The sequence below is a fragment of the Staurois parvus genome, unplaced genomic scaffold (assembly GCF_062004578.1).
Source record: "Staurois parvus isolate SC_StPar_1 unplaced genomic scaffold, SC_StPar_1.0 ptg000145l, whole genome shotgun sequence".
NCBI lineage: Eukaryota > Metazoa > Chordata > Amphibia > Anura > Ranidae > Staurois > Staurois parvus.
In genome coordinates, this window is record NW_028317941.1 from 4,223,843 (window position 1) to 4,248,560 (window position 24,718).

Here is a 24,718-nt window from a genome sequence, read left to right on the forward strand (position 1 = left end):
AGCAACAGCTCAATAAACCCCTAGCCATCTAGGAATCCTGGTTGAGAATAGCTGAAATAGGCAGTTCACTTTGCTGCTTTAGAGTAAAGAAAAAAATGTACTAATTACAGTAAATGTATTTTTATACTGAACATGTGTGGATAGAAATATAAAAATTACCTTTGTTGACTTTTTTTAACCTGCTAACCTGATCCTGTCTTCACAACAAAGTATGAGTCACAAATCTGGAATAAGCATGAAGACAATGAATTCTAAACTCTTACCCCCCAACCTCTGATCCCTCATTGTTACAAACCAGGGCAGCTTTTCTCAACAAAGGTTCCATGGAATTCTATGATTCCTTCAGAGGTTGCCATGGGTTCCTTGAGCGATGGGCAATTCCTGCCTCTCAGATAAGTAACCACTGACACCAACGATCTACTTAGCCATCTGTAAGAAGGGGGGGGGGTTTATGCTGAATGACCACAAATGTAAGATGCAATCCTCCCAGTGACTGTCACACAATTGCAATGTGAGCTGTAGCTAGCAAAATTTAGTAAGAGTTCCCTGAGCTTAGAAAGTTCTTTCAAAATCCATGTTAAAAAGGTTGAGAGAGGCTGGGCTGAGCTGTATATTTAAAACAAATCAATTTGTACAGTGAATAAAACAGAGAGGCAGGGGTTGAAAAAAATGGTAAGCATATGCTTCTGAGTAGAACTAAGTTAACGTGAACCTGTTGATTTACCCTGCATTTGTAAAACACAAGTTTACTTTCAGGACAAATATTTTCGCAGGCTCAGATTAATTACTTTAGATCAGGGGCGTCAAACTGGCATCCCTCCAGCTGTTGTAAAACTATAAGTCCCATCATGCCTCTGCCTTTAGGAGTCATGCTTGTAGCTGTCAGCCTTGCAATGCCTCATGGGACTTGTAGTTTGGCAACAGCTGGAGGGACACCAGTTTGACACCCCTCCTTTAGATAATCTCTGGAATTCAAATATCTGCAATCATTTATTTACTTTTTGAGTACAAGCACACAAACCTTCTAAGATGTATTAGTAAAAAATAAAAATTAAACATTATTTAATTAATAATTATAATGACCAATATTTTTCATCTCGTTTTATAGATAAATTAGATTTATGCTTGGAAATAAGTTTCTACAGCCATGGAGATGTATGCATGTACGTAGTTAAAGCTTAGAAACCTTCAAGAATGAGTGTTCATGCTCCAAGTTAGCCCTTATGAAAGTTGAGGAAGTCATTCAGCACAACATTGATGAATTAGTGTAAAATGCTTCTTGGGTATGGTTATATAGGATGAAGAAGCAAATATTGCTCAAATTAGTAATTTTAAAGGATAACTTTTCTTAAGAAAAAAATCATGACTCCCCCTGCCATCCTCATGTTTAAATGTGACTATGGACCTCATATTAAGACTTTCCTCAGTTCACGCTGCCACAACCTGCCCACGACCGGATGATATTTATAGCCTGTTGGGATCCTGCGCACTAACACACTGTGCAGATGCAAGCAATCTGAGTTAAAATGATCTAATGTTCTACTCGCACAAGTCCAAAAAATTTAGTCTGTGGGCAGATCATGACAGCATAAACTGGGGGGAAGTCACAATCTGAGCTCTGTATTTACACTTTTAATCAAGAAGGAAAGAAGGTTTTTTGGGGAACATTATTTCAAAGAACACAGCTGTTTGATAGCTGGAGCATCAGGCATCAGACTCATTTATTTAAGGGATTCTTGTTATGCTATTTTTAAACATTTGTGATTGCCTGTATTTAGAATAGATGTGTAGCTAAGATTCAACTTTTAAATGGCTGCTTCATATGGATGACCTACCTCAAGGACTATTTTACCACTGTGTGGGCTGAAACAAAGTGAAACAAAGCGCTTTAAAACAGGAAAACCTGATTCCTGAAAACTGTAAGCAAATGGAAGTAGCAACAAATCAATCTTTGACTTTCATTCTAAGACCTGCAATGAGAATATAAAACAAGGAACAAACTATGCTCCTATGCACACAACTCTACTTTTGTTTTTTTTAATTGTCTACTATGCTGTTCTTTTTTCTTTGGAAACAGAAACAGAGGAGTCAACATATTTTGTCATAGGTGCAGTTCTATACCGCACTCTTGGGCTCATCTTGCCTCCTCCAGGGAATTCACTAGCTGTCAGTTCAAAGGTTTTGACTGTCACCATTCGGCCTCTAACCAAACCTCCAGACCAGCAAGTGGTGGTGGAATTATCACATATAATCAATGTAAGTAGCATAAGAAGTTCAGGCACTTTCACTAGTTCTTGTTTTTATCTTGATTCAGCTAGTACCCATAGCCTCAAGAATTCAGTTATAAAGCATTATTGATTTGTTGGTCTCAAACTTCAATTGCGCAGTCAGACTGCAAAGAATTGAGATTGGATTCTTTCACCATGCATAGGGAAAAAAAATGTAGGGAACAAAAGTTGGTTTTGATGACTAAGCAAGAATTGCAAGAAATGTCTTTTCTGAGCATTAAAAGAAAGACATGGCCCTCTTTGGCCAGCAGAGATATATGCTCTTTAGTATTCTATGCAGTATTCAATACATGTTTTCTTTGTGTATGCTTATACTTTTGAAATGCCTACTGTGCCTATACTTTTGAGATGCATACTGAGCCTAAAATCAAATATTCAATTTTGCATGTTACCATGTAGGAGATGTAACCTTATGGAATAACATGTCTTTGTGAACATTTAATTTTACATGTACAGTATGTAATTGTAGTTTAACCACCATAATAGGGACAAAATAACTTAGCAAGTTTATGGCAATGCATTAAAAGACAATACAATGTTTTTTGAGATAATATATGCTATTTAAACTTCTAGCCAGATACAAAGGTTTAATCTTCTATTAATATTATCACAAAGTGTCTTCTTGTTTAACAGGGTACTTCAAGCCCCCAGTGTGCGGTATGGGATTATTCCAAAAGGTTGGTTATTCTTGTTTGTGTTATATTATATTACCAAACACTGGGAAAAAATATATCCAATTTCCTTCCTTTCTTATAACCTAAACATTCTAATTATCCAATTTCTAGGTAGATTCGTGAAATTAGAGCTCATCATATCCCACTGAATTGAAAAGCTGTCTATAGCAGTGGAATGCTCACAATACCTATGCTTAATTTACAGTCAGTGTCAAAGACTACATTTGTGAAGCCATATAGCTGTTAGCAAAAGGACTGTGTATTCCAAGAGAAAATAAAAACTTGTTGGTGGCCTTGGCAGAAAGATCTAATTCCACCATCATTTTGTATTCTTTGTCACCATTACAGTGCTGGAGAGCTTGCTACAGAGCTATTCTCAGTGTGACCACAGCTAACATGTTCTTTTTTAATACATAATTTAATTAAAAGAAAATTGCTGTTAATGCAGTAATAGCCGTTATTATTCAGACTTTTATTCCTCCTCTGCAGAAGATTGACATAAGTAGGTGCAGGAAGGAATGGTGCTGAAAGACTTTGCAAGGGTTTCATTGTGGAGACAGGGAGCTGTCCAAATTTGAAAAGTGCTGAAACCCAGATACATATTTTTGCAAGCCTCTATGCAAGCCAAGTATTTAATTATAATATGTATGTTCTGCAGCACTATTTTAGAGTTATGATGTAAGAAAGGGCATAGTTAACATGCCTGCCTGACTTCTTCAGACTCGTTCAGTGAAACAGTGTAAAGTACAACGTGCAGTGTGGGTGTGTATTGGGGGTTATATTTGACACTGAAGTTTTGCCTAAATGCAGTTCATAGGTACTTCTTACAGCTGATAGTCCTCACAATCTTCAGATGTTTAAGTAGATGCAATTTGCATCAATGAAAAAGGCATGGTAAAGATTGTGCACATTATTCTATAAAGAGAATTACGCTGATATACCGCACAGATATTGTCTATATCTCTGGTACTTATATAATGAACTCAACAAAGCAGCATAGAAATAAATGGTGATATGGAAATGACCCAAACCAACCAGTCAGGTTTCAGTTTACTGAAGCGGTGTTGTTAAAAGATGAATTGTGATTGTTTTGCACTTGCATTACTCTTTACCTTGCAGAATAAAACTGCAAGTATATCTTTTTTTCTCATATCCAGGTGGTTATGACCAGACTAGATCTGAGGTTTCATGTCTTGTCAGCACAAAAAGCTAATTAAGTATAACTATTAGGTGCTAATTGGCTTGTGCTTTTGCTGGACCACTTTATAGAAAAGGCCTTCCAGGTGTATAACACTAATGGGTTACCATTTAAAAAAAATAAATGAAGAACCAACCTGCCTGGCTAACACATTTCCCAACCCCACTATATAACTATTTAAGATATGGTTACTTAGTATATAAATATGCAGAGAGACAATCATGGGATTATTGCTATTGCTATATTGCTATTATAATATATGGTACAGCTGTTGAGAAAGCAAACTGAAAAAACAAACAAACATAAACACTAAAATTGTCAATGTATTTATGTATGTGTTTTTTGAACCTTTGGATTAAAAGTAAACTGTTTAAGGCCATGTATTAGCTTCTGAATATGTTATACATTTATGTGAATTGTATAAGAAATGTACATCAGGCATCTGCTTAGATATTAAATTATTACCACAGACTATAACCAGAATGATTCCAGCTCATTCGTAATGATTACATTTGGCAGCTAAAAGGAACACCAAATCACTTTTCCAGAGAAAATATGAATTGCAATTGGTTGCTTAGTTTCACTAGGCTTTGGGCTTTATTATACATACACTATATTTCTAAAAGTATTGGGACGCCTTCCTTTAGACCAGTGGTTCTCAACCTTTCTAACGCCGCGACCCCTTAATACAGTTCCTCATGTTGTGGTGACCCCCAACCATAAAATTATTTTCGTTGCTACTTCATAACTGTAATTTTGCAGTAGGAGGAATAGTGCCACGTCATTGGTGTCAGTGGGAGGAATAGTGCCCCATCATTGGTATCAGTGGGAGGAATAGTGCCCCGTCATTGGTGTCAGTGGGAGGAATAGTGCCCCCTTCATTGGTGTCAGTGGGAGGAATAGTGCCCCGTCATTGATGTCAGTGGGAGGAATAGTGCCCCGTCATTGGTGTCAGTGGGAGGAATAGTGCCCCGTCATTGGTGTCAGTGGGAGGAATAGTGCCCCGTCATTGGTATCAGTGGGAGGAATAGTGCCCCATCATTGGTGTCAGTGTGAGGAATAGTGTCCCATCATTGGTGTCAGTGGGAGGAATAGTGTCCCATCATTGGTATCAGTGGGAGGAATAGTGTCCCATCATTGGTATCAGTGGGAGGAATAGTGCCCCATCATTGGTGTCAGTGGGAGGAATAGTGCCCCATCATTGGTATCAGTGGGGGGGAATAGTGTCCCATCATTGGTATCAGTGGGAGGAATAGTGCCCCATCATTGGTGTCAGTGGGAGGAATAGTGCCCCTTCATTGGTATCAGTGGGAGGAATAGTGCCCCATCATTGGTATCAGTGCGGGGGAATAGTGTCCCATCATTGGTATCAGTGCGGGGGAATAGTGTCCCATCATTGGTATCAGTGGGAGGAATAGTGCCCCATCATTGGTATAAGTGGGGGGAGGAATAGTGCCCCATCCTTGGTGTCAGTGGGGGGAGGAATAGTGCCCCATCCTTGGTGTCAGTGGGGGGAGGAATAGTGCCCCATCCTTGGTGTCAGTGGGGGGAGGAATAGTGCCCCATCCTTGGTGTCAGTGGGGGGAGGAATAGTGCCCCATCCTTGGTGTCAGTGGGGGGAGGAATACTGCCCCATCCTTGGTGTCAGTGGGGGGAGGAATTGTGCCCCATCCTTGGTGTCAGTGGGGGGAGGAATTGTGCCCCATCGTTGGTGTCAGTGGGGGGAGGAATCGTGCCCCATCGTTGGTGTCATTTGGGGGAGGAATCGTGCCTCATCGTTGGTGTCAGTGGGGGGAATAGTGTCCCATCGTTGGTGTCAGTGTGAGAAATAGTGCCCCATCATTGGTGTCAATGGGAGGAATAGTGTCCCATCGTTGGTGTCAGTGGGAGGAATAGTGCCCCATCATTGGTATTAGTGACACCAATGATGGGGCACTATTCCCACTGACACCAATGATACTTACCTTGCAGACCCCTGCTCCAGCCTGGGCTCGCTCACTCCCTCCCTCTCCCATGGTACCAACACTTACCTGTCAGATGTCTTCCTTCTCCGGCCGCTCTCCTCCTCTTCACTCGCTCGATCTTCGAGGTGCCGCTCGGCTCCTCCTCTCCAAGCTCCACCTCTTTGCCGGTGATTGGCCGCCTGTGTGCCTCTCCTGAGCTACAGTGCCGGCGGCCAATCACAGGCGAGGATTGATCTCGAGGTGTGTCCAGATGACAGGGGCGGCATGTCATCCCGCCCACACCTGGAGATGGCGGCGGCGGCGGCGAGGAGCGGTGTCTCGGTTCCTAAGACCATCGGAAATATGTGTTTTCCGATGGTCTTAGGCGACCCCTGTGGAAGCGTCGTTCGACCCCCAAAGGGGTCGCGACCCCCAGGTTGAGAACCGCTGCTTTAGACACACATGAACTTTAATGGCATTCCAGTCTTAGTCCGTAGGGTTCAATATTGAGTTGGCCCACCCTTTGCAGCTATAACAGATTCAACTCTTCTGGGAAGGCTGTCCACAAGGTATAGAAGTGTGTCTATGGGAATATTCGATCATTCTTCCTGAAGTGCATTTGTGAGGTCAGACACTGATGTCAGATGAGAAGGCCTGGTTTTCAGTCTCTACTTTAATTCATCCCAAAGGTGTTCTATGGGGTGGAGGTCAACATTCTGTGCAGGCAAGACAAGTTCCTCCAACCAAACTCGCTCATCCTTGTCTTTATGGACCTCTGGAAAACAACCCCACACCATAATCTCCCCTCCACCAAACTTTACACTTGGCACAATGCAGTCAGGCAAGTAAAATTCTCCTGGCAACCGTCATACCCAGACATGTCCATCGGATTGCCAGACATCGAAGTGTGATTTGTCACTCCAGAGAACACATCTCCACTGCTCTAGAGTCCAGTGGTGGTGTGCTTCACACTACTGCAACCGATGCTTTGACAGGTTGCCACCTGTGTAATAAGTCCATCCATGAAATTTCCTTGCTACTAAATATTCCACAGTCAACTGTTAGTGGTATTATAACAAAGTGGAAGTAACTGGAAACAACAGCAACTCAGCCACGAAGTGCCAGGCCACGTAAAATGACAGAGCGGGGTCAATGCATGCTGAAGTGCACAGTGCACAGAAGTCGACAACTGTCTGCAAAGTCAATAGCTGAAGAACTCCAAACTTCATGTGGCCTTCAGATGAGCACAACAACAATGCGTAGAGAGCTCCATGAATGGGGTTTCCATGGCTAAGCAGCTGCATCATAGTCTTACATCACCAAGTACAATGCAAAGCATCGGATGCAGAAGTGTAAAGCACACCATCACTGGACTCTAGATCTGTGGAGACGTGTTCTCTGGAGTGACAAGTTATGCTTCTATGCCTGGCAATTCGACGGACGTGTCTAGATTTGTCGGTTGCCAGGAGAACGGTACTTGCCTGACTGCATTGTGCCAAGTGTAAAGTTTGGTGGAGGGGGGATTATGGTGTGGGGTTGTTTTTCAGAAGTTGGGCTTGGCCCTTTAGTTCCAGTGAAGGGAACTTTTAAGGCATCAAAAAACCAAAACATTTCAGACAATTTCATGCTCCCAGCTTTGTAGGAACAGTTTGGGGATGGCCCCTTCCTGTTCCAACATGACTGGGCACCAGTGCACAAAGGAAGGTCCATAAAGACATGGATGAGCGAGTTTGGTTGGAAGAACTTGTCTGGCCTGCACAGAATCCTGACCTCAACCCAAAAGAACACCTTTGGGATGAATTAGAGTGGAGACTGCAAGCCAGGCCTTCTCGTCTGACATCAGTGCCTGACCTCACAAATGCACTTCAGGATGAATGGTCAAACATTCCCATTGACACACTCTTAAACCTTATGGACAGTCTTCCCAGAAGAGTTGAAGCTGTTATAGCTGCAAAGAGTGGGCCAACTCAATATTGAACCCTATGGACTAAGACTGGGATGCCATTAAAGTTCATGTGCATGTAAAGGCAGGCGTCCCAATACTTTTGGCAATATAGTGTATATATACCTTTAAGTGTACATATCTAAAGCAGATATGTCCTCCAAATGATGTGCTTGGTAGGTGTATGTTGTTTCCCTCTGTCTGTGAGCAGAGGTGTGTACGTGTGTGTGGGTGTGTGTGAGTGGTAGTGTAAGAATCCTTTCTAAGTCCTTATCCTTGCCATGTCCATGTTTTATTATAACATTCCATCTGCTATGGTTGCCAGAGTAACGTTGATGACTGGTGAGAGGTCTAGTGATGTATGCCTGTGTTGCATTTCCTCTCGTCGTATAAGCAGCTGACAGCTTTCTGACAAGAGTCCCTAATATAGCATGTGAGAATGCAAAAAAGATCTTGGGGCTCAGTTTCTCAGAACCTAGGCGATGCTAGTGTTAAAGATACAATTCAGTAAATGTTGTCCTGGCTACAACATGCATTGAATGAAACTGGCTGTTCTAGTATACTCTGTACCTTAGACATTACAGCTTTTTACCTGTGAATGTAAATGGAACCTTTCACCTGGGGAAGACGGATTGAACTAATCACGTTTTGCTATAGTGATTGTGGCTTAAGGGGGGATTGCAGGATACATGACGGCCCAGCACAGAGAGAAGGAGTGAAAACTGTCATAATGTTAGATGAAACCACAGAAAACCCCTTTAAACCTACAGGCTGCTAATCATTTGCACTGTGTGACAGTTGCTCTCTCTTTTATTCTTTCTCTGCTCTTTTCTCCACTTGCTTTTCTTTCTCTCATCTCCTCTTCTTCATCTATAATCCCTTGTGAATAATGCCTTGCGGCATAGCTCCATCTCTCCTGTATTGCTTATGCTCACTATGTCTTAGTCTTTGCTCACTGATTCAATGCCACTTTTCCTTTCAGCTAGTGTTTCCCAATAATCCTGCCTGCCTTTGTATTGTACATTTTACAAAATACTATCTTTACACGCAACATTGCAAATATTCTTCGTCATATTTCAAACCCCTTTACGCCTTCCGCTTGTTTACCTCTTCCTTATCGTCTTCTCTATTGTTTCTCCCCCTCATTTTGTCTTTCTGTGTCTCCCCCACACTCCTTCGCTCTCTGCCTCACTTTTCTCACTGGGTTTCTCCCACACACACACATACATACACATGCACACATAGTCAAGATCCCAGCCAGGAGATGCAGGCTGGCTGAGCTTGCTCTGCATATGCTGAGCATTCCTAGTAGCCTTTTCTTTTTGCTCTCCAATATGTTATTACTGCCAATTCTGCTTTACAATGTGCACTTTGTGCCTTCATTTTTGTGCTTGTGATCCCCAGTGATGCATCCAGTGGGAGCTGGGACACCGACAGCTGCCAGACACTGCCAACCCACCCATCTCATACCAAATGCCTTTGCGACCAGCTCTCCACCTTTGCTGTTTTGGCGCAACTACCCAAGGAAATGGTAAGTGTGGCAAAGCTTACATTGATTACACAGGCCAGATTGTAACTGACTATATTAGATGCTGTCTGCAGCCATACACAAGACTAGAGTTTTTCAGGCCTTGCTTTGCCAGAGTTCTTTCTATTAGGCAGCAGATGTATAGATGTTGTTGCCAAATATGACTTCCTGTGCGTGGTTTTCTTGTGTGAGGTTGTTCATACATTCAGGTATGCTTAAAGAGTCAGATAGTTAAATCAATTAATGTTTTTTTCTTAGGTTGAGAAATCTTTGGGATTACGTTCCCATATTTATATACCTAGCATGGCCATTGGGAGGAAGACCCACTCTCAAGGGGGTTCCAAGCTTGAAGTCATGGTAGGGTAGTTTTACATTTGAGACAGAATAAAGCAGCAGCTAAATCTAGCCATCAGACTTCACCTATAATTAAAGAGTTACATGTAACTCACCAGGCTTGTCGTTTGGCACTTTCATATGACTATCTTAGCTTCACATAAGTGAATATTTCAGGAATACTTTATCCTTTTTTAGATTGTTGTGAAGGCTGTATTTAAATTGGGCATGTTGTACATCACGTAATGTAATCACTCTTAAAAAATGACTGTATGAATGAAGATCCTACATTGTTTTCTGGAATGAAACCCCGTTAAAGGGACTGCATATTTACACTGTAGATTGGTTGCTGGCAAAATTGTAAATTTACAGTATATTTCCCAATTCTGTATGCCATATATGCTTTTGCTCGCACCTTCCTGATCTTGTCATTGCTGTCAGGAACAATGGTTATCAGCCTGACAACCCAACAAATGTGATACTTGTAAGTGGGTCACATGACTTCCTGTTGGGTCCATGATGTAAATCCAGAGATTAGAATCAATGGCAGTCCATAGCAAAATATGAACCTTCTGGTTTTTAATGATAACGAGTAAACTAGTATTTAAACACATCTGAGGATTCAGGTAAGGGCCATAATACATTTACATTGGTGGCTTTTTATGTTTTTATGTATTTTTTGTATTTCTAAAGCTATTTTTGTAAAATATAAGCATGCATACTTAGGTTAAGTAATGAAACTTTTTAGGAAAACTGCACACAGAATGACTAGCAGCAGGATATTTTATGTTACCCTCTGCTTGATATGTATGATTGACACCCTTGTGTACTTGTAGTACTACCCCCTTAAGGCTTGCTTAGTAATTATTTTGGGTTCCCTGTCAATCTGCAAACCCAGCAACACCTCCATGCTCCAGTGACCAAAGTAAATCACAACTGTAAAATGGACTCACACACAAGTTAGTGTAAAGCAGTATGAAGTTTATATTGGAATCAAAGGTAACTTGGTAAAACAGGACAAAATTACATTGATATATGCAGCAAATACAACCACTCTTGGTAATTGTGAGGAAAAGTAACAACATTCACCATATAGCAACAATAACTGTTAGCAGGTCTGTTTTCAGAAATAATCCACTGCCTTCTATCTGAGGGGACTGCTGAATCCCCAGTGAGCAGAAAAGAACTATCAAAACAGGCAAGCTCACTGGGGGCCCTCAGAACTAGATGACAAGGATTAGATGTGAAGGAAAGAGAATTCTCATATGAAATTGAACACTGCCCCTTTTAGGAACACTACAATGTCTTCTGCACGCTCATTGGGACCCAACTGGTATGAAGTTGAGTTGAGGTTTGTAATATAGTTTCTTGGGATGGTGACACAGAGATAGTGAAGGAACAAGGGGAGAATTAACACTTTTCCTCTTGGTGGTAGCAAATTAAGCAGGGTCCCCTTTAAAGCACTAACATGGGTCAGGCTTGTAGTAATGACATTGGCATTAGCATAAATCTATAGGCAAAGACAGCTCCCTTTGTACATCAAAGGAAAATGTTAACAGTGATGGAAATCCTGCTTTACTGTGAAAGGGAAACTTGGTGTTTAAATTGGCATTGCTGTATCCTGGCCTGTAACTGTATGTCATGCGGTCAGCTTGTACAAGAAACTGCAATGTAGATGTATCTCAATGATGGCAGCTGCGAGAACTAGGCCGCAAACTGAAGGAATTACATGTAATGTTCACAACTATGTGTAGGTAGATAGCTGAGGTGGCAAACTGTCAGAATTTACTTGGTTAGTGGATGCATGGGTCCCTCTTAAAGTGTCACTAAACCCACAACAGTAAAATCAGTCTGTATATGCAGTAAAGCATGCTTGTTATACTCACTGTGAAAACTAAGGGGTTAATCCTCTGCATTGTGTAAAAAGGCTGTTTGATCATGACTTATTTGATCCTCCCCTTCTTCCAGTGTCATCCTCTTATCTCCAGATAAGACATATCGTGTGGAGTCACTCTGCACTTGCTCAGTTTGGTGTGTATTGCTAGAGAGGTGTTTTTTCTTGGGAGAGTGCAAGGGCCAATCAGCACTGTTCAGACAGAGGTCATGGGTTCTGCATCCTCCTAGAGGAGAATTAAAACATCTCCTACAAGCTTTAACATGTGCTCTGCTGGACACTGATAGATGTCACAAGACTGCTCTAACTACTGATGAGAAAGGGTATTTAACAGTTTGTATTTACTTTAAAAAATGCACGTCCATGTTCTGAGACCAGAGTGAATGCAGGGTCCTGGGTTTCATAACACTTTAAGTGGTCCGGCAGATGGTAGCTGTCTGTCTCCCTCTGCAACCGAGGTCAGTCCATGGACTCTCCAGCTCAAACTCGGCGTCCCGTCTGGTCTACTGCTGTCAGATTAGCCTGCTGGGTAGCGTGGCAGGCCAGCTGCTCAGTAGGCTCTTTCCTCTTTTCTTCTCTCTCCTTCAGCTCTGCAGCCTAGTTTAGCACTTCAGCCGTCAGCACATCTCCTTCTCTTTCAGAAGCACACAAGATATGCACATGTCTATAAAAGTCCAACAGTGATCATCAAGGTCTGGGCAGGGGCTGTGGGGTCATCAGGCACACTCAAGGCACACAGGGTAACATCACTCCCTCACAGGGCACACTCTGATCCGTGCAGGAAGATGACAGAAGCCGTGTGTTACTTGATTTGCATTTTTGCTTATGATGCACTACAGTCACTTTATTTATTGATTTTATATATACCCTTTTAATACGTCATTAAGAGACGATTTATCACTACATCACTTTATAAGCGCTGTATTAGCGCTCACCGTGTACCATTTAGTATTATCATTTCTCTTTATATTTTTAGCGCTGCATTTATATTTTACTTTATCAGGTGTACTGACTGGGGTGGCCACATGTACCTGCTACAAAAATGCTCGAGCTCTCAAATTTATGGGGTCTTCGGGGTTGTTACAGACAGGGACTAGGACATTTCCTCGGTTGAACTGCAAGTTGGTGTTGGTCCCAATTAGTAGTGAAAACTTTTTTATCCCCACGGGTCTGGAGCAAACAATCACCAAATTGTTGAAAGTCTCCTCTTTTCCTGTCAAGGTTGGCCCAAAGGTCAAATTGATGGGTATGTAACCATCATAGGGGCACTTTCGGGTCCTGATCCCCCAGATCTCCAGTTCCTCTAACTGGACATGCTTTAGATGTTTGTCATAAAAATCTCTATAGAGTAGAGTCACCTGGGCCCCTGTGTCCAACAAAGCTTTGGTGTATACTTCCTCTACTTGGACGGAGACCACTGGAGATGGGCCTATTAGTTCGTCTTGGAGCCTCTCGGGTTGAGTCTTGGAACTTCTGATGTGAGCTTTACCAAGCTTTCCCAAGTTCCAGAGAGTCAACTTTTTCCAGATTTCTGGAATGGTGTATCTTGATTCCCTGCGCTAGAGTCCCAGTCAGTGGAGTTGGGATCTGGCTTGGCCCTGGGAGACAGCTGACAGCAGGAGTCTGTGTAGTTTTGGTCTCTAGAGTCTGTTTTCCTTCCAAGTTGGAGCTCAGAATGTTCTTAGAGCCCTCAGCTGGCTCCTTCACTGAGGTCTCTGGTAGTTTTCTGCCATCTTTGGGAAGAATATCCTTCTTAAGGCCTGGATCACTTCAGCAGTCAGGTCGGCTGCTGGCTCTATATTCGAGCATTGAGCCCAAAAGTGTCCTAGTTCTCCACACTAGAGACAACATCTGGGGTACCCTGAACTCGATTTCCCTCTTCCAGCTAACATGGTTGACACTGTCTGTCCCATCTCTGACATGGTCTTCTGCATAGCAATGTGAGCCTTCATAACCTGAACCACGGTCTATTGGACTTCACAGAAAAATTGTTAAATCATGGCATGTGCCTGAGCCAACTGGGACAGGGTCTGCACTATACCATTCATGATGGTCATGACCTGCATCTCAGACACCCCCTTTCTGTTTGAAACAACTTGAGTGACACATGAGGAGGCCTTGGACTTCGGCCTTCCTGGCCTTAGCCACCATCCTCCCTATTGGTATTCAGCAGCTTTGAATATGTCACAGCACCATAGGGATAACTGACTCTAAGTTTCTGTACAATTGAGTCAAGGGGTTGAGCTCCTTTCTGTACTTGGGTCCATAGGGCCTTACTGGTGCTTTCTGTCTTCACCCCTCCTTGAACGACCACTTGGTGCGGAATCTTGTCCAACCTTTGAACACAGTCAGACAGTTTCTCCCCTTCTCGTTGATAGGTGTGCTCAAATAGATAAGTCAGCTCTGTACAATTTTCAACTTGCCCAAATACTTCACGTAGGGCAGTACAGCCGGGCTTGTCCCATTTTAGGTTCCATGAAATGTCTGAGGCAGGGGCCCGCAAGCTCTCCCTTTGTCTCTTTTGACGTCTGCCACTTCCCACTTCTCTAAAGTCTGAAAGGTTTGGTTAACACATATATCGAAGTCATCTTCCCCTAGGGGTGGAGGGACCTTTTAGAGCAGAATTTCAGCCTCCAATAGTTGTGACGAGGCGGGCTTTTTCAGCAAGGTCTCTATAAACTTGCTTAGTTCAGCCAATGAAGCGACAGATATGCCTCCTCCATCTGCAGTGGAAATGGACGGCTCTGGTTTAAGGATACCTTTTCATAAACTCTCTCCACTTGAATCAATTGCAGTGTGCCATTATGCTTGTGACATTGCTGTGTCTGTCAGATGTGTACTCTGTTCTTCAAGCACAGAAGAGATCCCTTTAACCCACGCAGTCAACACTAATGCATTGGGTGCATCTGAGTTGCTTCTGCTATCAGTGATGCTCCCATTATGGTCTGGTATGTGGGCTGTTAACATCTGCTCAACCTGTTCCTCTGTCCAATCATCCCCACATAGACTCAACACTACACACCGCTCTGAGTTTCCATCTTCCTCTTGGCACCAAGCAACAATCACAGATGGTTCTGTGCTTTCTCTCTTTGCAGGTTCACAGGTTCTCTTGACAGGGATATCCCAGAAGAGCCACTACATGTAGCACTACCCCCTTAATGGTTTCTTAGTAATTATTTTGGTGTCCCTGTAAATCTGAACCTCTGGTTGCAAACCCCACCTCTACTGACACCTCCATGCTCCCGTGACCAAAGTAAATCACAACTGTAAAATGGACTCACACACAAGTTAGTGTAAACCAGTATGAAGTTTATATTGGAATCAAAGATAACTTTGTTGAAAAGGACACAATTACATTAATATATGCAGCAAATATAACCACTCTTGGTAATTGTGAGCAAAAGTAACAACATTCACCATATAGCAACAATAACTGTTAGCAGGCCTGTTTTCAGAAATAATCCACTGCCTCCTACCTGAGGAAACTGCTGAATCCCCAGTGAGACGAAAACAAATATAAAGAAACAGTTAGGCTCACTGTGGGTCCTCAGAAATAGATGACAAACATTAGATGTGAAGGAAAGAGAATACTCATATGAAATTGAACACTGCCCCTTTAAGAACACTACAATGTCTTCTGTGTGCTCCTTGGGGCCCAATTGGTATTAAATTGAGTTGAGGTGTGTAAAATCATTTCTTGGGATGGTGACACAGAGATAGTGAAGGAACAAGGTGAGAATTAACACTTTTCCTCTTGGTGGTAGCAAATTAAGGCAGGGTCCCCTTTAAAGCACTAACATGGGGCAGGCTTGAAGTAATGAATAGCAACAATTGGCATACATATCTATAGGCAAAGACAGCTCCCTTCATACATCAAAGGCAAAAGTTAACAGTGATGGGAATCCTGCTTTGCTGAAGAAGGGAAACTTGTTTAAATTGGCACTACTGTATCCTGGCCTGCAACTGTATGTCCTGTGGTCAACTTGTACAAAAAACTGCAATGTAGATGTATCTCACAACTATGTGTAGGAAGATTACTGAGGTGGAAAACTGTAAATATTCACTTGGTTAGTGCATGCATAGGTGTCTCTCACCCAATTAAGCAGATCGTAGTGGTCTGTCTCTCTCTGCAAACAGGGTCAGTCCACAGACTTTCCGGCTCAAACTCGGTGTCCCATCTGGTCTCCTGCCGTCAGATTGGCCTGCCGGGCCACGTGGCAGGCTTGGTGGTCAGCAGGCTCTTTCCGCTCCTCCTTTCTTCCACTCCACAGCCTAGTTCAGTACTTCAGGCATCTGCACACCTCCTTCTCTTTCAGTCTCTCCCAACACTGTCCTGGTCAATCTCCCGGGCTTTGATATTTATATGCCCCCGCCCACAAGCTACCTCTTCTGGGAAAATGTAGTCCCTGACTGCCCTGCTCACCAGCTGAGTCCTGCTATGCAGCATTCAAGTTCCAAAGGGCTGTTCGGTCCATGTGAGTGACCCTAAATGTCTGTAAAACGCTTTGCAAGAGATGCTTGCGATAGTTCTGTTAGAGTAGCTACAGATTCATATACACCTTAGGCCTCAATCACACGAACATGAATCTGTGCCCTATGTCAGAACCTTGTTTACCCACATATATTCAAAAAGAGAAAAAAAAATTGCAATTTTCCAACTTTTGTTATATTACAGTTTACTTTTAAATTTGGTAAATTCTCTTTTAGATGATCATGCTACCAAGACAATTTCTAGAGAAAATGATTAGATAATGTTTGAAAGTATTGTTAAGACAAGCTTTGCTTTGATTGGCCTGTTGGAACAAATATTGTATTCTGATAACTGTATGTGGTTAATACATATGATAATTGTAATCAGTATACTCGTTTATTTTGATTGGAATGTTTTTCTTGATTGTATTTTATATGCAGACTGAGCTGTCTAGCTAAATGACACTGGATGGGTTTGCGGCAAACTTTGACACTGTAAGGGGTGCAGACAGCAGCCATTTTTCATTCCCATGGCTTACATCGTCTTAAATAAACTGTTTCTACAACTGCTCAAGCACGCCTGGCAGTGTACAATATTTGTCTTGATAGTGATCCTTTAAATCACCAGGATGTAGTATTTCTATTGCAGTTGGCTCTACCTGAATAGAGGCATTATGAGTAAATCTTTTGACGCAGAGTGTCAGCAGCAGAAAAGACTGTCATACAGTAACAGTGGCATTGGCTAGTAACATATTCAGCACTTCTTTATCTACTCACCTACAACCCCAAAGTCTAAGCTAATGTTACCCTGTAAGGTTTCTCAGAAAATACGTGCCAGATTGCTAAAAGAAATGACCGTGAAATCTTGCAATGAATATATGATTTCATTCTTATATTAAGTTATTTATTAATTTGTTCCCTAGGCACTGGAACTCAGTAATGGCATGACTAGTGCAAAATCGTAACTGTTCCACATCATTCTGCCCCCACTTCTTCAGTGTTAACAGAGTTTAGTAGTCAGGTGTTATCAGTATATACGCAGCTAGCTGTATACAGAGCGGAGGCTGGATTTATATGAATGAGGAGGGGTAGCATGTGTCATGCTGTGCAGAAACTAATTTATTTAAAGTGTCAGGAATATGACATTTTATGTTCTGAATTAATACATAGCATGCAGCTGGTTCATGTTATAGCTACTATTGTTCTCTAGGCTTTATTGCTACAGTGGCTATGTGTGAATTATGTTCATGCCCTTATCTTGTTCTAGAAAATTGCTGCATTTAGTATACAGTTTGGTGAAAGTAAATTGTATTAGACAGTGCATTGATATTATCTATCTATCTATCTATCTATCTATCTATCTATCTATCGTATCTATTCATCTATCTACAGTCAGTATATATCTACAGTATCTATCTATCTATCTATCTATCTATCTATCTATCTATCTATTATTATACATGATTTATATAGCACCAACAGTCTACACAGCGCTTTACAATATAAGGAAGACTGTACAATTCTAGTACAGAAGGAATAGGAGGGCCCTTCTCATGGAGCTTAATCTATCTATCTATCTATCTATCTATTATTATTATTATTATTATTATTATTATTATACATGATTTAGGGAGACTGTACAATTACAGTACAGAAGGAATAGGAGGGCCCTGCTCGTGGAGCTTAATCTATCTATCTACATTATCTATCTATCTATCTATCTATCTATCTATCTATCTATCTATCTATTAATATTATTATTATACAGGATTTATATAGTGCCAATCATTTGCTCAGCTCTTTACAATATAAGGGAGTCTGTACAATTACAATACATTTCAGTACAGAAGGCATAGGAGGGCCCTGCTCATTGAGCTTAATCTATCTATCTATCTATCTATCTATCTATCTATTATTATACATGATTTATATAGCACCAACAGTTTACGCAGCGCTTTACAATCTAAGGGAGACTGTACAATTACAGTACAAAAGGAATAGGAGGGCCCTGCTCGTGGAGCTTAATCTACCTATCTATTTATCTATCTATCTATCTATCTATCTATCTATCTATCTATCTAATTATCTATCTATCTATCTATCTATCTATCTATCTATTTATCTTCCATTAGCCTATCTGTCTATCTATCTATCTATCTATCTATCTATCTATCTATCTATCAAATTATCTATCAATCTATCTATCTACGGTATCTATCCATCTATCTACAGTCAGTATCTATCTACAGTATCTATCTATCTATCTATCTATCTCTATCTATCTATCTATCTGTCTATCTATTTTTTGTTCTATTTCATTCTCTATTTCTCTGTCGCCCATCCATCTTATGGGTCCATGTGCACTGGGCTTAAAAAAATACTAGTTCCCTTGGCAGAAAAAAATGCTTATATAGAACATTTTTAGCACATGAGTTTAGGAGAGTTTAGGATCAATCAGCATTTTTTTCTGCCAGAAAACTGATCTAAAAAATATGCTAACGAGAAGGGTTTCTTTTTTCTTTTTTGCCTCTAACCACTGAGCTTAAAATATGCCTCCAACAACCTAATGTGCATGGACACAAAGGATAATATTGAGCTGCTTCTACAGGCAAAACACTAAACTCCTCTAGAAGCAGTGTATTTTTTAAGCCAGTGTGCACTGACCCTAACTCTGGGTTAACATCAATATGTTTGTCAACATGATATTTATTTTTTTCTGATCAAAAATATGAAACAAATACCAATGTAAACTGAGGTGGATAGATCCTAATAAAGTGATTGGGCTCATTGGTTGAAGAATTCTGGCAAATATGTAAACCCTGGATTTGGCTATGAAAATCAACATATCTGAGGGCTTTCCTGGGTGTCAGTCAGTCTGGCAATGAACTGACATGGATTGGTTATCCAGCAATCAAGGGGAATTTATGATGAGGGCACTTTTTTTTTCCAAAGAGCTGACACTTTGCTGTCTCAGCAGGTGATGGATGTCTCTGGTTCTCCATCGGTCCCCCTGATGATTGGCTGTGCTGTCTCGTGCATGGCTTTGCTCATACTCCTTGCTGTTTATGCTGCATTTTGGAGGTATGTTTGTTGAGATACACAATTGATCCTTCACGTTCTATTTGTAGAAAGTGCAATAAAATGAGTGCAAGGGAGGTTTAGTTCACATTAAAGATTCTCTAGCCCAAGACCATTAATTTCAACAAACAATATTCACAAAATATTATATGTGCAGTTGAAATATTTAAAGCATGTTATTTACCTGTAAAAACCTCCCTTGTGTAGACATCCAGAAGCCCTAAGATTGCTGCTAGGCACTGCTATCTTCGATGCGTTGTCAGCAGCCCCAGCAGACTCCGAGCTGTCTTTCAAGTTACACTTTATAGCATTCCACTAAGCTCTTCCCCTAGCATCTACATAAAAGATTTGTAGGGATGAGAGTGGGAGGAGCTGGGCCAGCACAGAGGAGGAGAGTCCCAGAAGAGGAGAGGGCTATGACATACAAAGAGGTTGTGTTAGAGAATGGACTAGTCAAATTTTCTAGCAAGTTCAAAAGCACATTGCAAATGAGTTAAAAATAATGTATGGGAAAAAAAAACACTGCAGGTATGCATGTAAAGACCTGATGTTCTGTGCTTTTACCTGCATTTTTTTTGTGGTTGGTGATGGGTTCTCTTTAAATTTTAATAATTTATTTTATATATATATATCTATATATTTATATATGCCTCTGGATCTGCAAACAAACAGCACATTTTTAAAAAGCAGCTAGTAGTAATACAGGTTTTTGAAGTTCACAGGGTCTCAGGCACGTCTATCTAGAGCAAAAAGATCTTTTCTTCATGCACAAGGAACATGACAGCTGTATGTTGTTTGATTTTTAAGAGTCTAGGACTACATAATCAGACCCGCTTACTTCAAAAAGTAAAATTCCAAACCAATTTTAGGAGGTTTATCATTTTATATTTACACAGTTTAGCCAGGTCAAAATATGTTCAGGCTAAAGTGGAAAGTATTCAGTCCTGGTATCTTAGGAGATCTCTCCAACAGGGACATAGACAAATAAAAATGCATTTTAATAAAGCAGGGAATGGTTAAACCTATTTGTTAGTGATGAGCTTGGTTTTGGTTCAAATCAAAGTTTGTCTGAACCCAATATTTAGCTGTCATTGCTGGGTCACTGAACTGGAACTGCGGGTGGGAGATTCCCAATTGCACAGCTGATGTACACAAAGGGGCAGAGATGCTTGTGATATCGTTGACTTCATATAGGCAGCTAACTTCAGGGCTCAGATTGAACTGGTTTGGACTGAACCCAAGCTCATCTGTACTTCTTGCTACTGCTTATGCCTTTCTGTCCCAGTGATGAGAACTTCTTGTATGAGTGTCAAAGGGAAATCTCTCCAATGTGTTTATGGAGAGAAATAAAAGTCTGCCTGGAATGTTATCTTCTCTCCACGCTACCCAAGTATAACTGTTTGGGCTGAACAAATTAAAGTTGGAGTTTAGGTATGGCAGTTTTTCAATGCTTACGTTGGCCTAGCTTGGACCAAGGAGAGTATGTATGTGCCAGGATCCCCTCAAATAACTGTAGCAAGCTACTTCAGTGATCTTTGCTAGTTTCTGTCCTGTTGCATAATAAACACAGGAGGTCACCTGTTTGGCAGTGGTACCATTCAGGGAAGACTTAGCATTTTCTGAATGTATGCAAAGCATTCTCTGATTGGAGGAGTTGAAGAGACAGTGCAACGACATCATGATCTCCACCTCACCTACAGCTTGCATTCATTAAGAAAATGCAAAGTGTTCTGTGAATGACGCCCGTGTCAAGCAGGAGACACTGTGTTCAGTGAGCAGCATGGCGACCTCCTGGTTGACCCAGGTGATAGTGGCAATTACTGTAGAGCTGGTACCCATTACAGTTGTGCTGTCCTAGAGTTAGCCAACAGATAGCTAAAAAATCTGACAGAAGCAGCATTGTGTTTCATTTAAAAACTGAAGTTACTTCTGTGAATAGTTTTGTAAAACTGCAATACAATTACATAAACTGAAGTTACAATATGCTTGTACATGTCTCTCACAAATGCATACAATGAACATATTTCTTGTAAACAGCTACCTACAAATCACATTAAATACAATGCAATGCAATCTAGCTATATATAGTTGACTTTGACAAAAAAATGGAAGAACTTACAGGCATAGGTGTATCAAAAGGGAGAAGGCAAAACTTCACTGTCCTTCTGGAAGCTAAAGTGGAAGTGAACTGATGTGTGAGTGAAGTTTCCGGTTTCTTGTTTCCAGGTATGACACTTACATGCTTACTTTGGTCCAAGCTGGAGCAATGTAGTTATGTAAAAGTTGCTGTACCTAAACTTCATATTTAAATCAATTTTGGTAGCTAGTAATAGGCACCACTTACACCACTTACAAACAATGTACACTGTAGTTTACATTTTCCAAAATGCTACAGTGCATCCTAGGATCCACTAAACCCAGGCAACCACTATATGCAAATTCTAAAGTTTACACTCCTATCACATCCTACAATCCTACAATGCAATATGGGGCTTCAGTGACCCAAACAGAATGTCCCTGCTTTACATCATGGGATGCAGTAACAATCCTCTGTGCTGACATGCCTTAGAAGGCAGAAAGACACTAGGTCCCTGAACTTTTGGAGCTATGAAAATCATATCCACAAATAGGCACAAGGCGTCTGGCAAGGTTGGTTTCATTTGTTAAAATAAGTGACAAGCATGTTTAAGCCAAGCATTACAGTGTTACTAAACCCAGAACAGTAAAATCAGCCTGTATATGCAGTAAAGCAGGCTTGTTATACTCACTGTGGGACCTAAAGGGTTAATCCTCTGTGATCCTCCCCTTTTTCAAGTGACCACCTCTTATCTCCTGATAAGATAGACTGAATCATAGGCCTTTTGCACATGCTCAGTTTGGTGTGAATTGCTATAGAGGTTTTTTTTTTTCTTGAGAAAGCGTATGTGATCAGCACAAGGCCAATCAGCACTGTCCAGGTCAGGGGTTCTGCATCCTCCTAGAGCAGAACAAAAACTCCTCCTACAAGCTTTCGCTAGCGCTAGACTGAACACTAATAGAAATCACAAGACTGCTCTAACTGTTGTTGAGAAAAGGTATTTAGCAGTTTATGTTTACTAAAATAATTGCATTTCCATGTTCTGTGTTCTGTGAGAGACCGGATATAGTGAATGCAGGGTCCTGGGTTTAGTAATACTTTAAATATGAAGTCATACTTGTGTAACAAAGTTTTCTCAGGCAGGTGCCCTTGGTTCTGGCTGTTGCGAGACCAGACATGCCAAAGAGATATTTGCACATTTTGCTTTATCACACATCTGCCAAGTTACAGAGATATACAATATTCTTTTTACAGTTCTTGGAAATATGGACATAGCAACAAAATTTCAAAATTTTTAGCTAGTAAATGGCTTCTACTGTGTTGCCTGTGCAGCTTGACACATTTGACTACATTCTTCAATATGTATCGCTCTAGATCTGAATAGGTGATTCTCTTGATTTATTTTCTTCTTCAGATTCATTCGTTCAGAGCGCTCCATCATTCTGCTCAATTTCTGTTTGTCCATCCTTGCCTCCAATGTTCTGATTCTGGTGGGACAGTCCCAAGCACTCAGCAAGGTCAGAAACATGTGTTCCCTCTTGTGTACTTTCCTCTGCTTTCAACAATATTGTTAACAACTCTGTCTTATACATACAAGCAGGACCCTCCTACATTTTAAGAATTGCAGCCATTTACCCAGTTTAGTAATGCTTACCTTACTAAGCAAAAGAATGGTGTATTCATCAATATCCTGGCCAATATACATAAATTGGTGATGGTTAGGCATGTTGTAGAGTAAATTTGTACATATACTGTATCACAGGCATAAGCATTTAATATAATATATAATACTGTTAATTCTTACATGATAAAACCCCAGTTAATATGATATTACAATGATATCTAAGGTCACTACTGCTAGAGAAGAAGGCTATTGGTTACATGAGTATTTTTGATCAGTAGTTTCAGAGTTTCCCAAAATAAGAATGTTAAAGTGTAATGGGTCAAAGAGAGCGTCAAATGAAAAATCCTTGGGAATCCAAAGTCTTTATTATTCACATCGTTATGACAAGCAGGGTAACAGACAGCCAATACATTTTGGGGGCCAAGCAATCTCCCAAACAATACTGTGAACACCAGATGTGACTGTTGTTCATAACATCTTCTTTCTGCAGATCAGTCTACTTAAAGTGGTTGCAGAGGCTGAAGGTTTTTTACCTTCATGCATAGAGTGCCCCCAGCCCCTTCAATACTTACCTAAGCCCCATTGCTACCCAGCGATGTGAATGACAGCCTTGGCTCTTCCGGGTCTCTGCCTCCCCATTGGCTAAGACAGCAAGCAGGAGCCACTGGCTCTCCCTGCTGTCAATCACAGTCAGTCAGCCAATGAGGAGAGAGGGGCCGGGGCAAAGCCATGGCTCAGTGTGTGAATGGACACACGGATCAATGGGTGCCCCAATAGCAAGCTGCTTGCCGTGGGGGCACCCGACAGACAGGAGGAGCCTGGAGAGCCTGCGGGGACCCTGAGAAGAAGAGGATCAGGGCTGCTCTGTGCAAAACCACTGCACAAAGCAGGTAAGTATAGACATTTTTGTTATTTTACAACAAAAAAAAAACCTTTAAGGCAGCACAGTGGCTAAATGGTTAGCACTTTCGCCTGGCAGTACTAGGGTCATCGGTTCAAATCCCAACCACAGCACCACCTGCCTGGAGCTTGCATGTTCTCCCTGTGCCTGTGTGGGTTTCCTCTAGTTACACCAGTTTCCTCCCACACTCCATATTAAGTTAATTGGCTCCAGTCTAAATTGGCCCTAGTATGTGTATGTATGAATGTAAGGTAGGGACCAGGGGCGGACTGACAACTCATTGGGCCCCCAGGCAATAGGGGATCATGGGGCCACTGTGTCCTTGCCCAAACTCAAAAAAGCCTATGAAAAAGGTACCAGGGGCATCTCATGGGGCCCCCTACTGACCCCGGGCCCTTGGGCAGTGCCCGAGTTTCCAAATGGTCAGTCTGCCCCTGGTAGGGACTTTAGATTGTACACCCCTTGAGGGTTAGGGACTGATGTGAATGTAAAATATATATGTAAAGCATTGCATAAGTTGACAGCACTATATAAGTACCTGAAATAAATAAAAAAATAAAATACATTTAGAATCGCTTTAAGGGTATGTTTTAGTCTTTTTAACATTCTGCTATTCAGCCTGCCTTGATGAAGGAAAATTGTGAGGCCACTGAAAATACTGGGGGTTATTTATTAAAACTGAGTGCAAAATCTGCTGCAACTGCTTAGAAACAAATCAGCTTCCAGGTTTTATTGTCAAAGCTTAATTGAAGAAGCTGAAGTTAGGAC

The 24,718-nt window shown here is 41.3% G+C and overlaps 1 protein-coding gene across 10 annotated transcripts in view; it reads left to right on the top strand.

The window, feature by feature from the left end:
- The window catches only part of ADGRB2 (adhesion G protein-coupled receptor B2), a 603,867-nt gene that overhangs the window by 530,290 nt on the left and 48,859 nt on the right, over positions 1 to 24,718 (top strand). For all 10 annotated transcript variants that reach the window (XM_089673848.1, XM_089673852.1, XM_089673850.1 and 7 more), the window contains 5 exons: positions 2,078 to 2,256; positions 2,922 to 2,965; positions 9,450 to 9,576; positions 19,248 to 19,351; positions 22,840 to 22,942. In XM_089673848.1, coding sequence (XP_089529974.1) covers positions 2,078 to 2,256; positions 2,922 to 2,965; positions 9,450 to 9,576; positions 19,248 to 19,351; positions 22,840 to 22,942 — 557 coding nt within the window. The remainder of the gene's footprint in view (positions 1 to 2,077; positions 2,257 to 2,921; positions 2,966 to 9,449; positions 9,577 to 19,247; positions 19,352 to 22,839; positions 22,943 to 24,718) is intronic.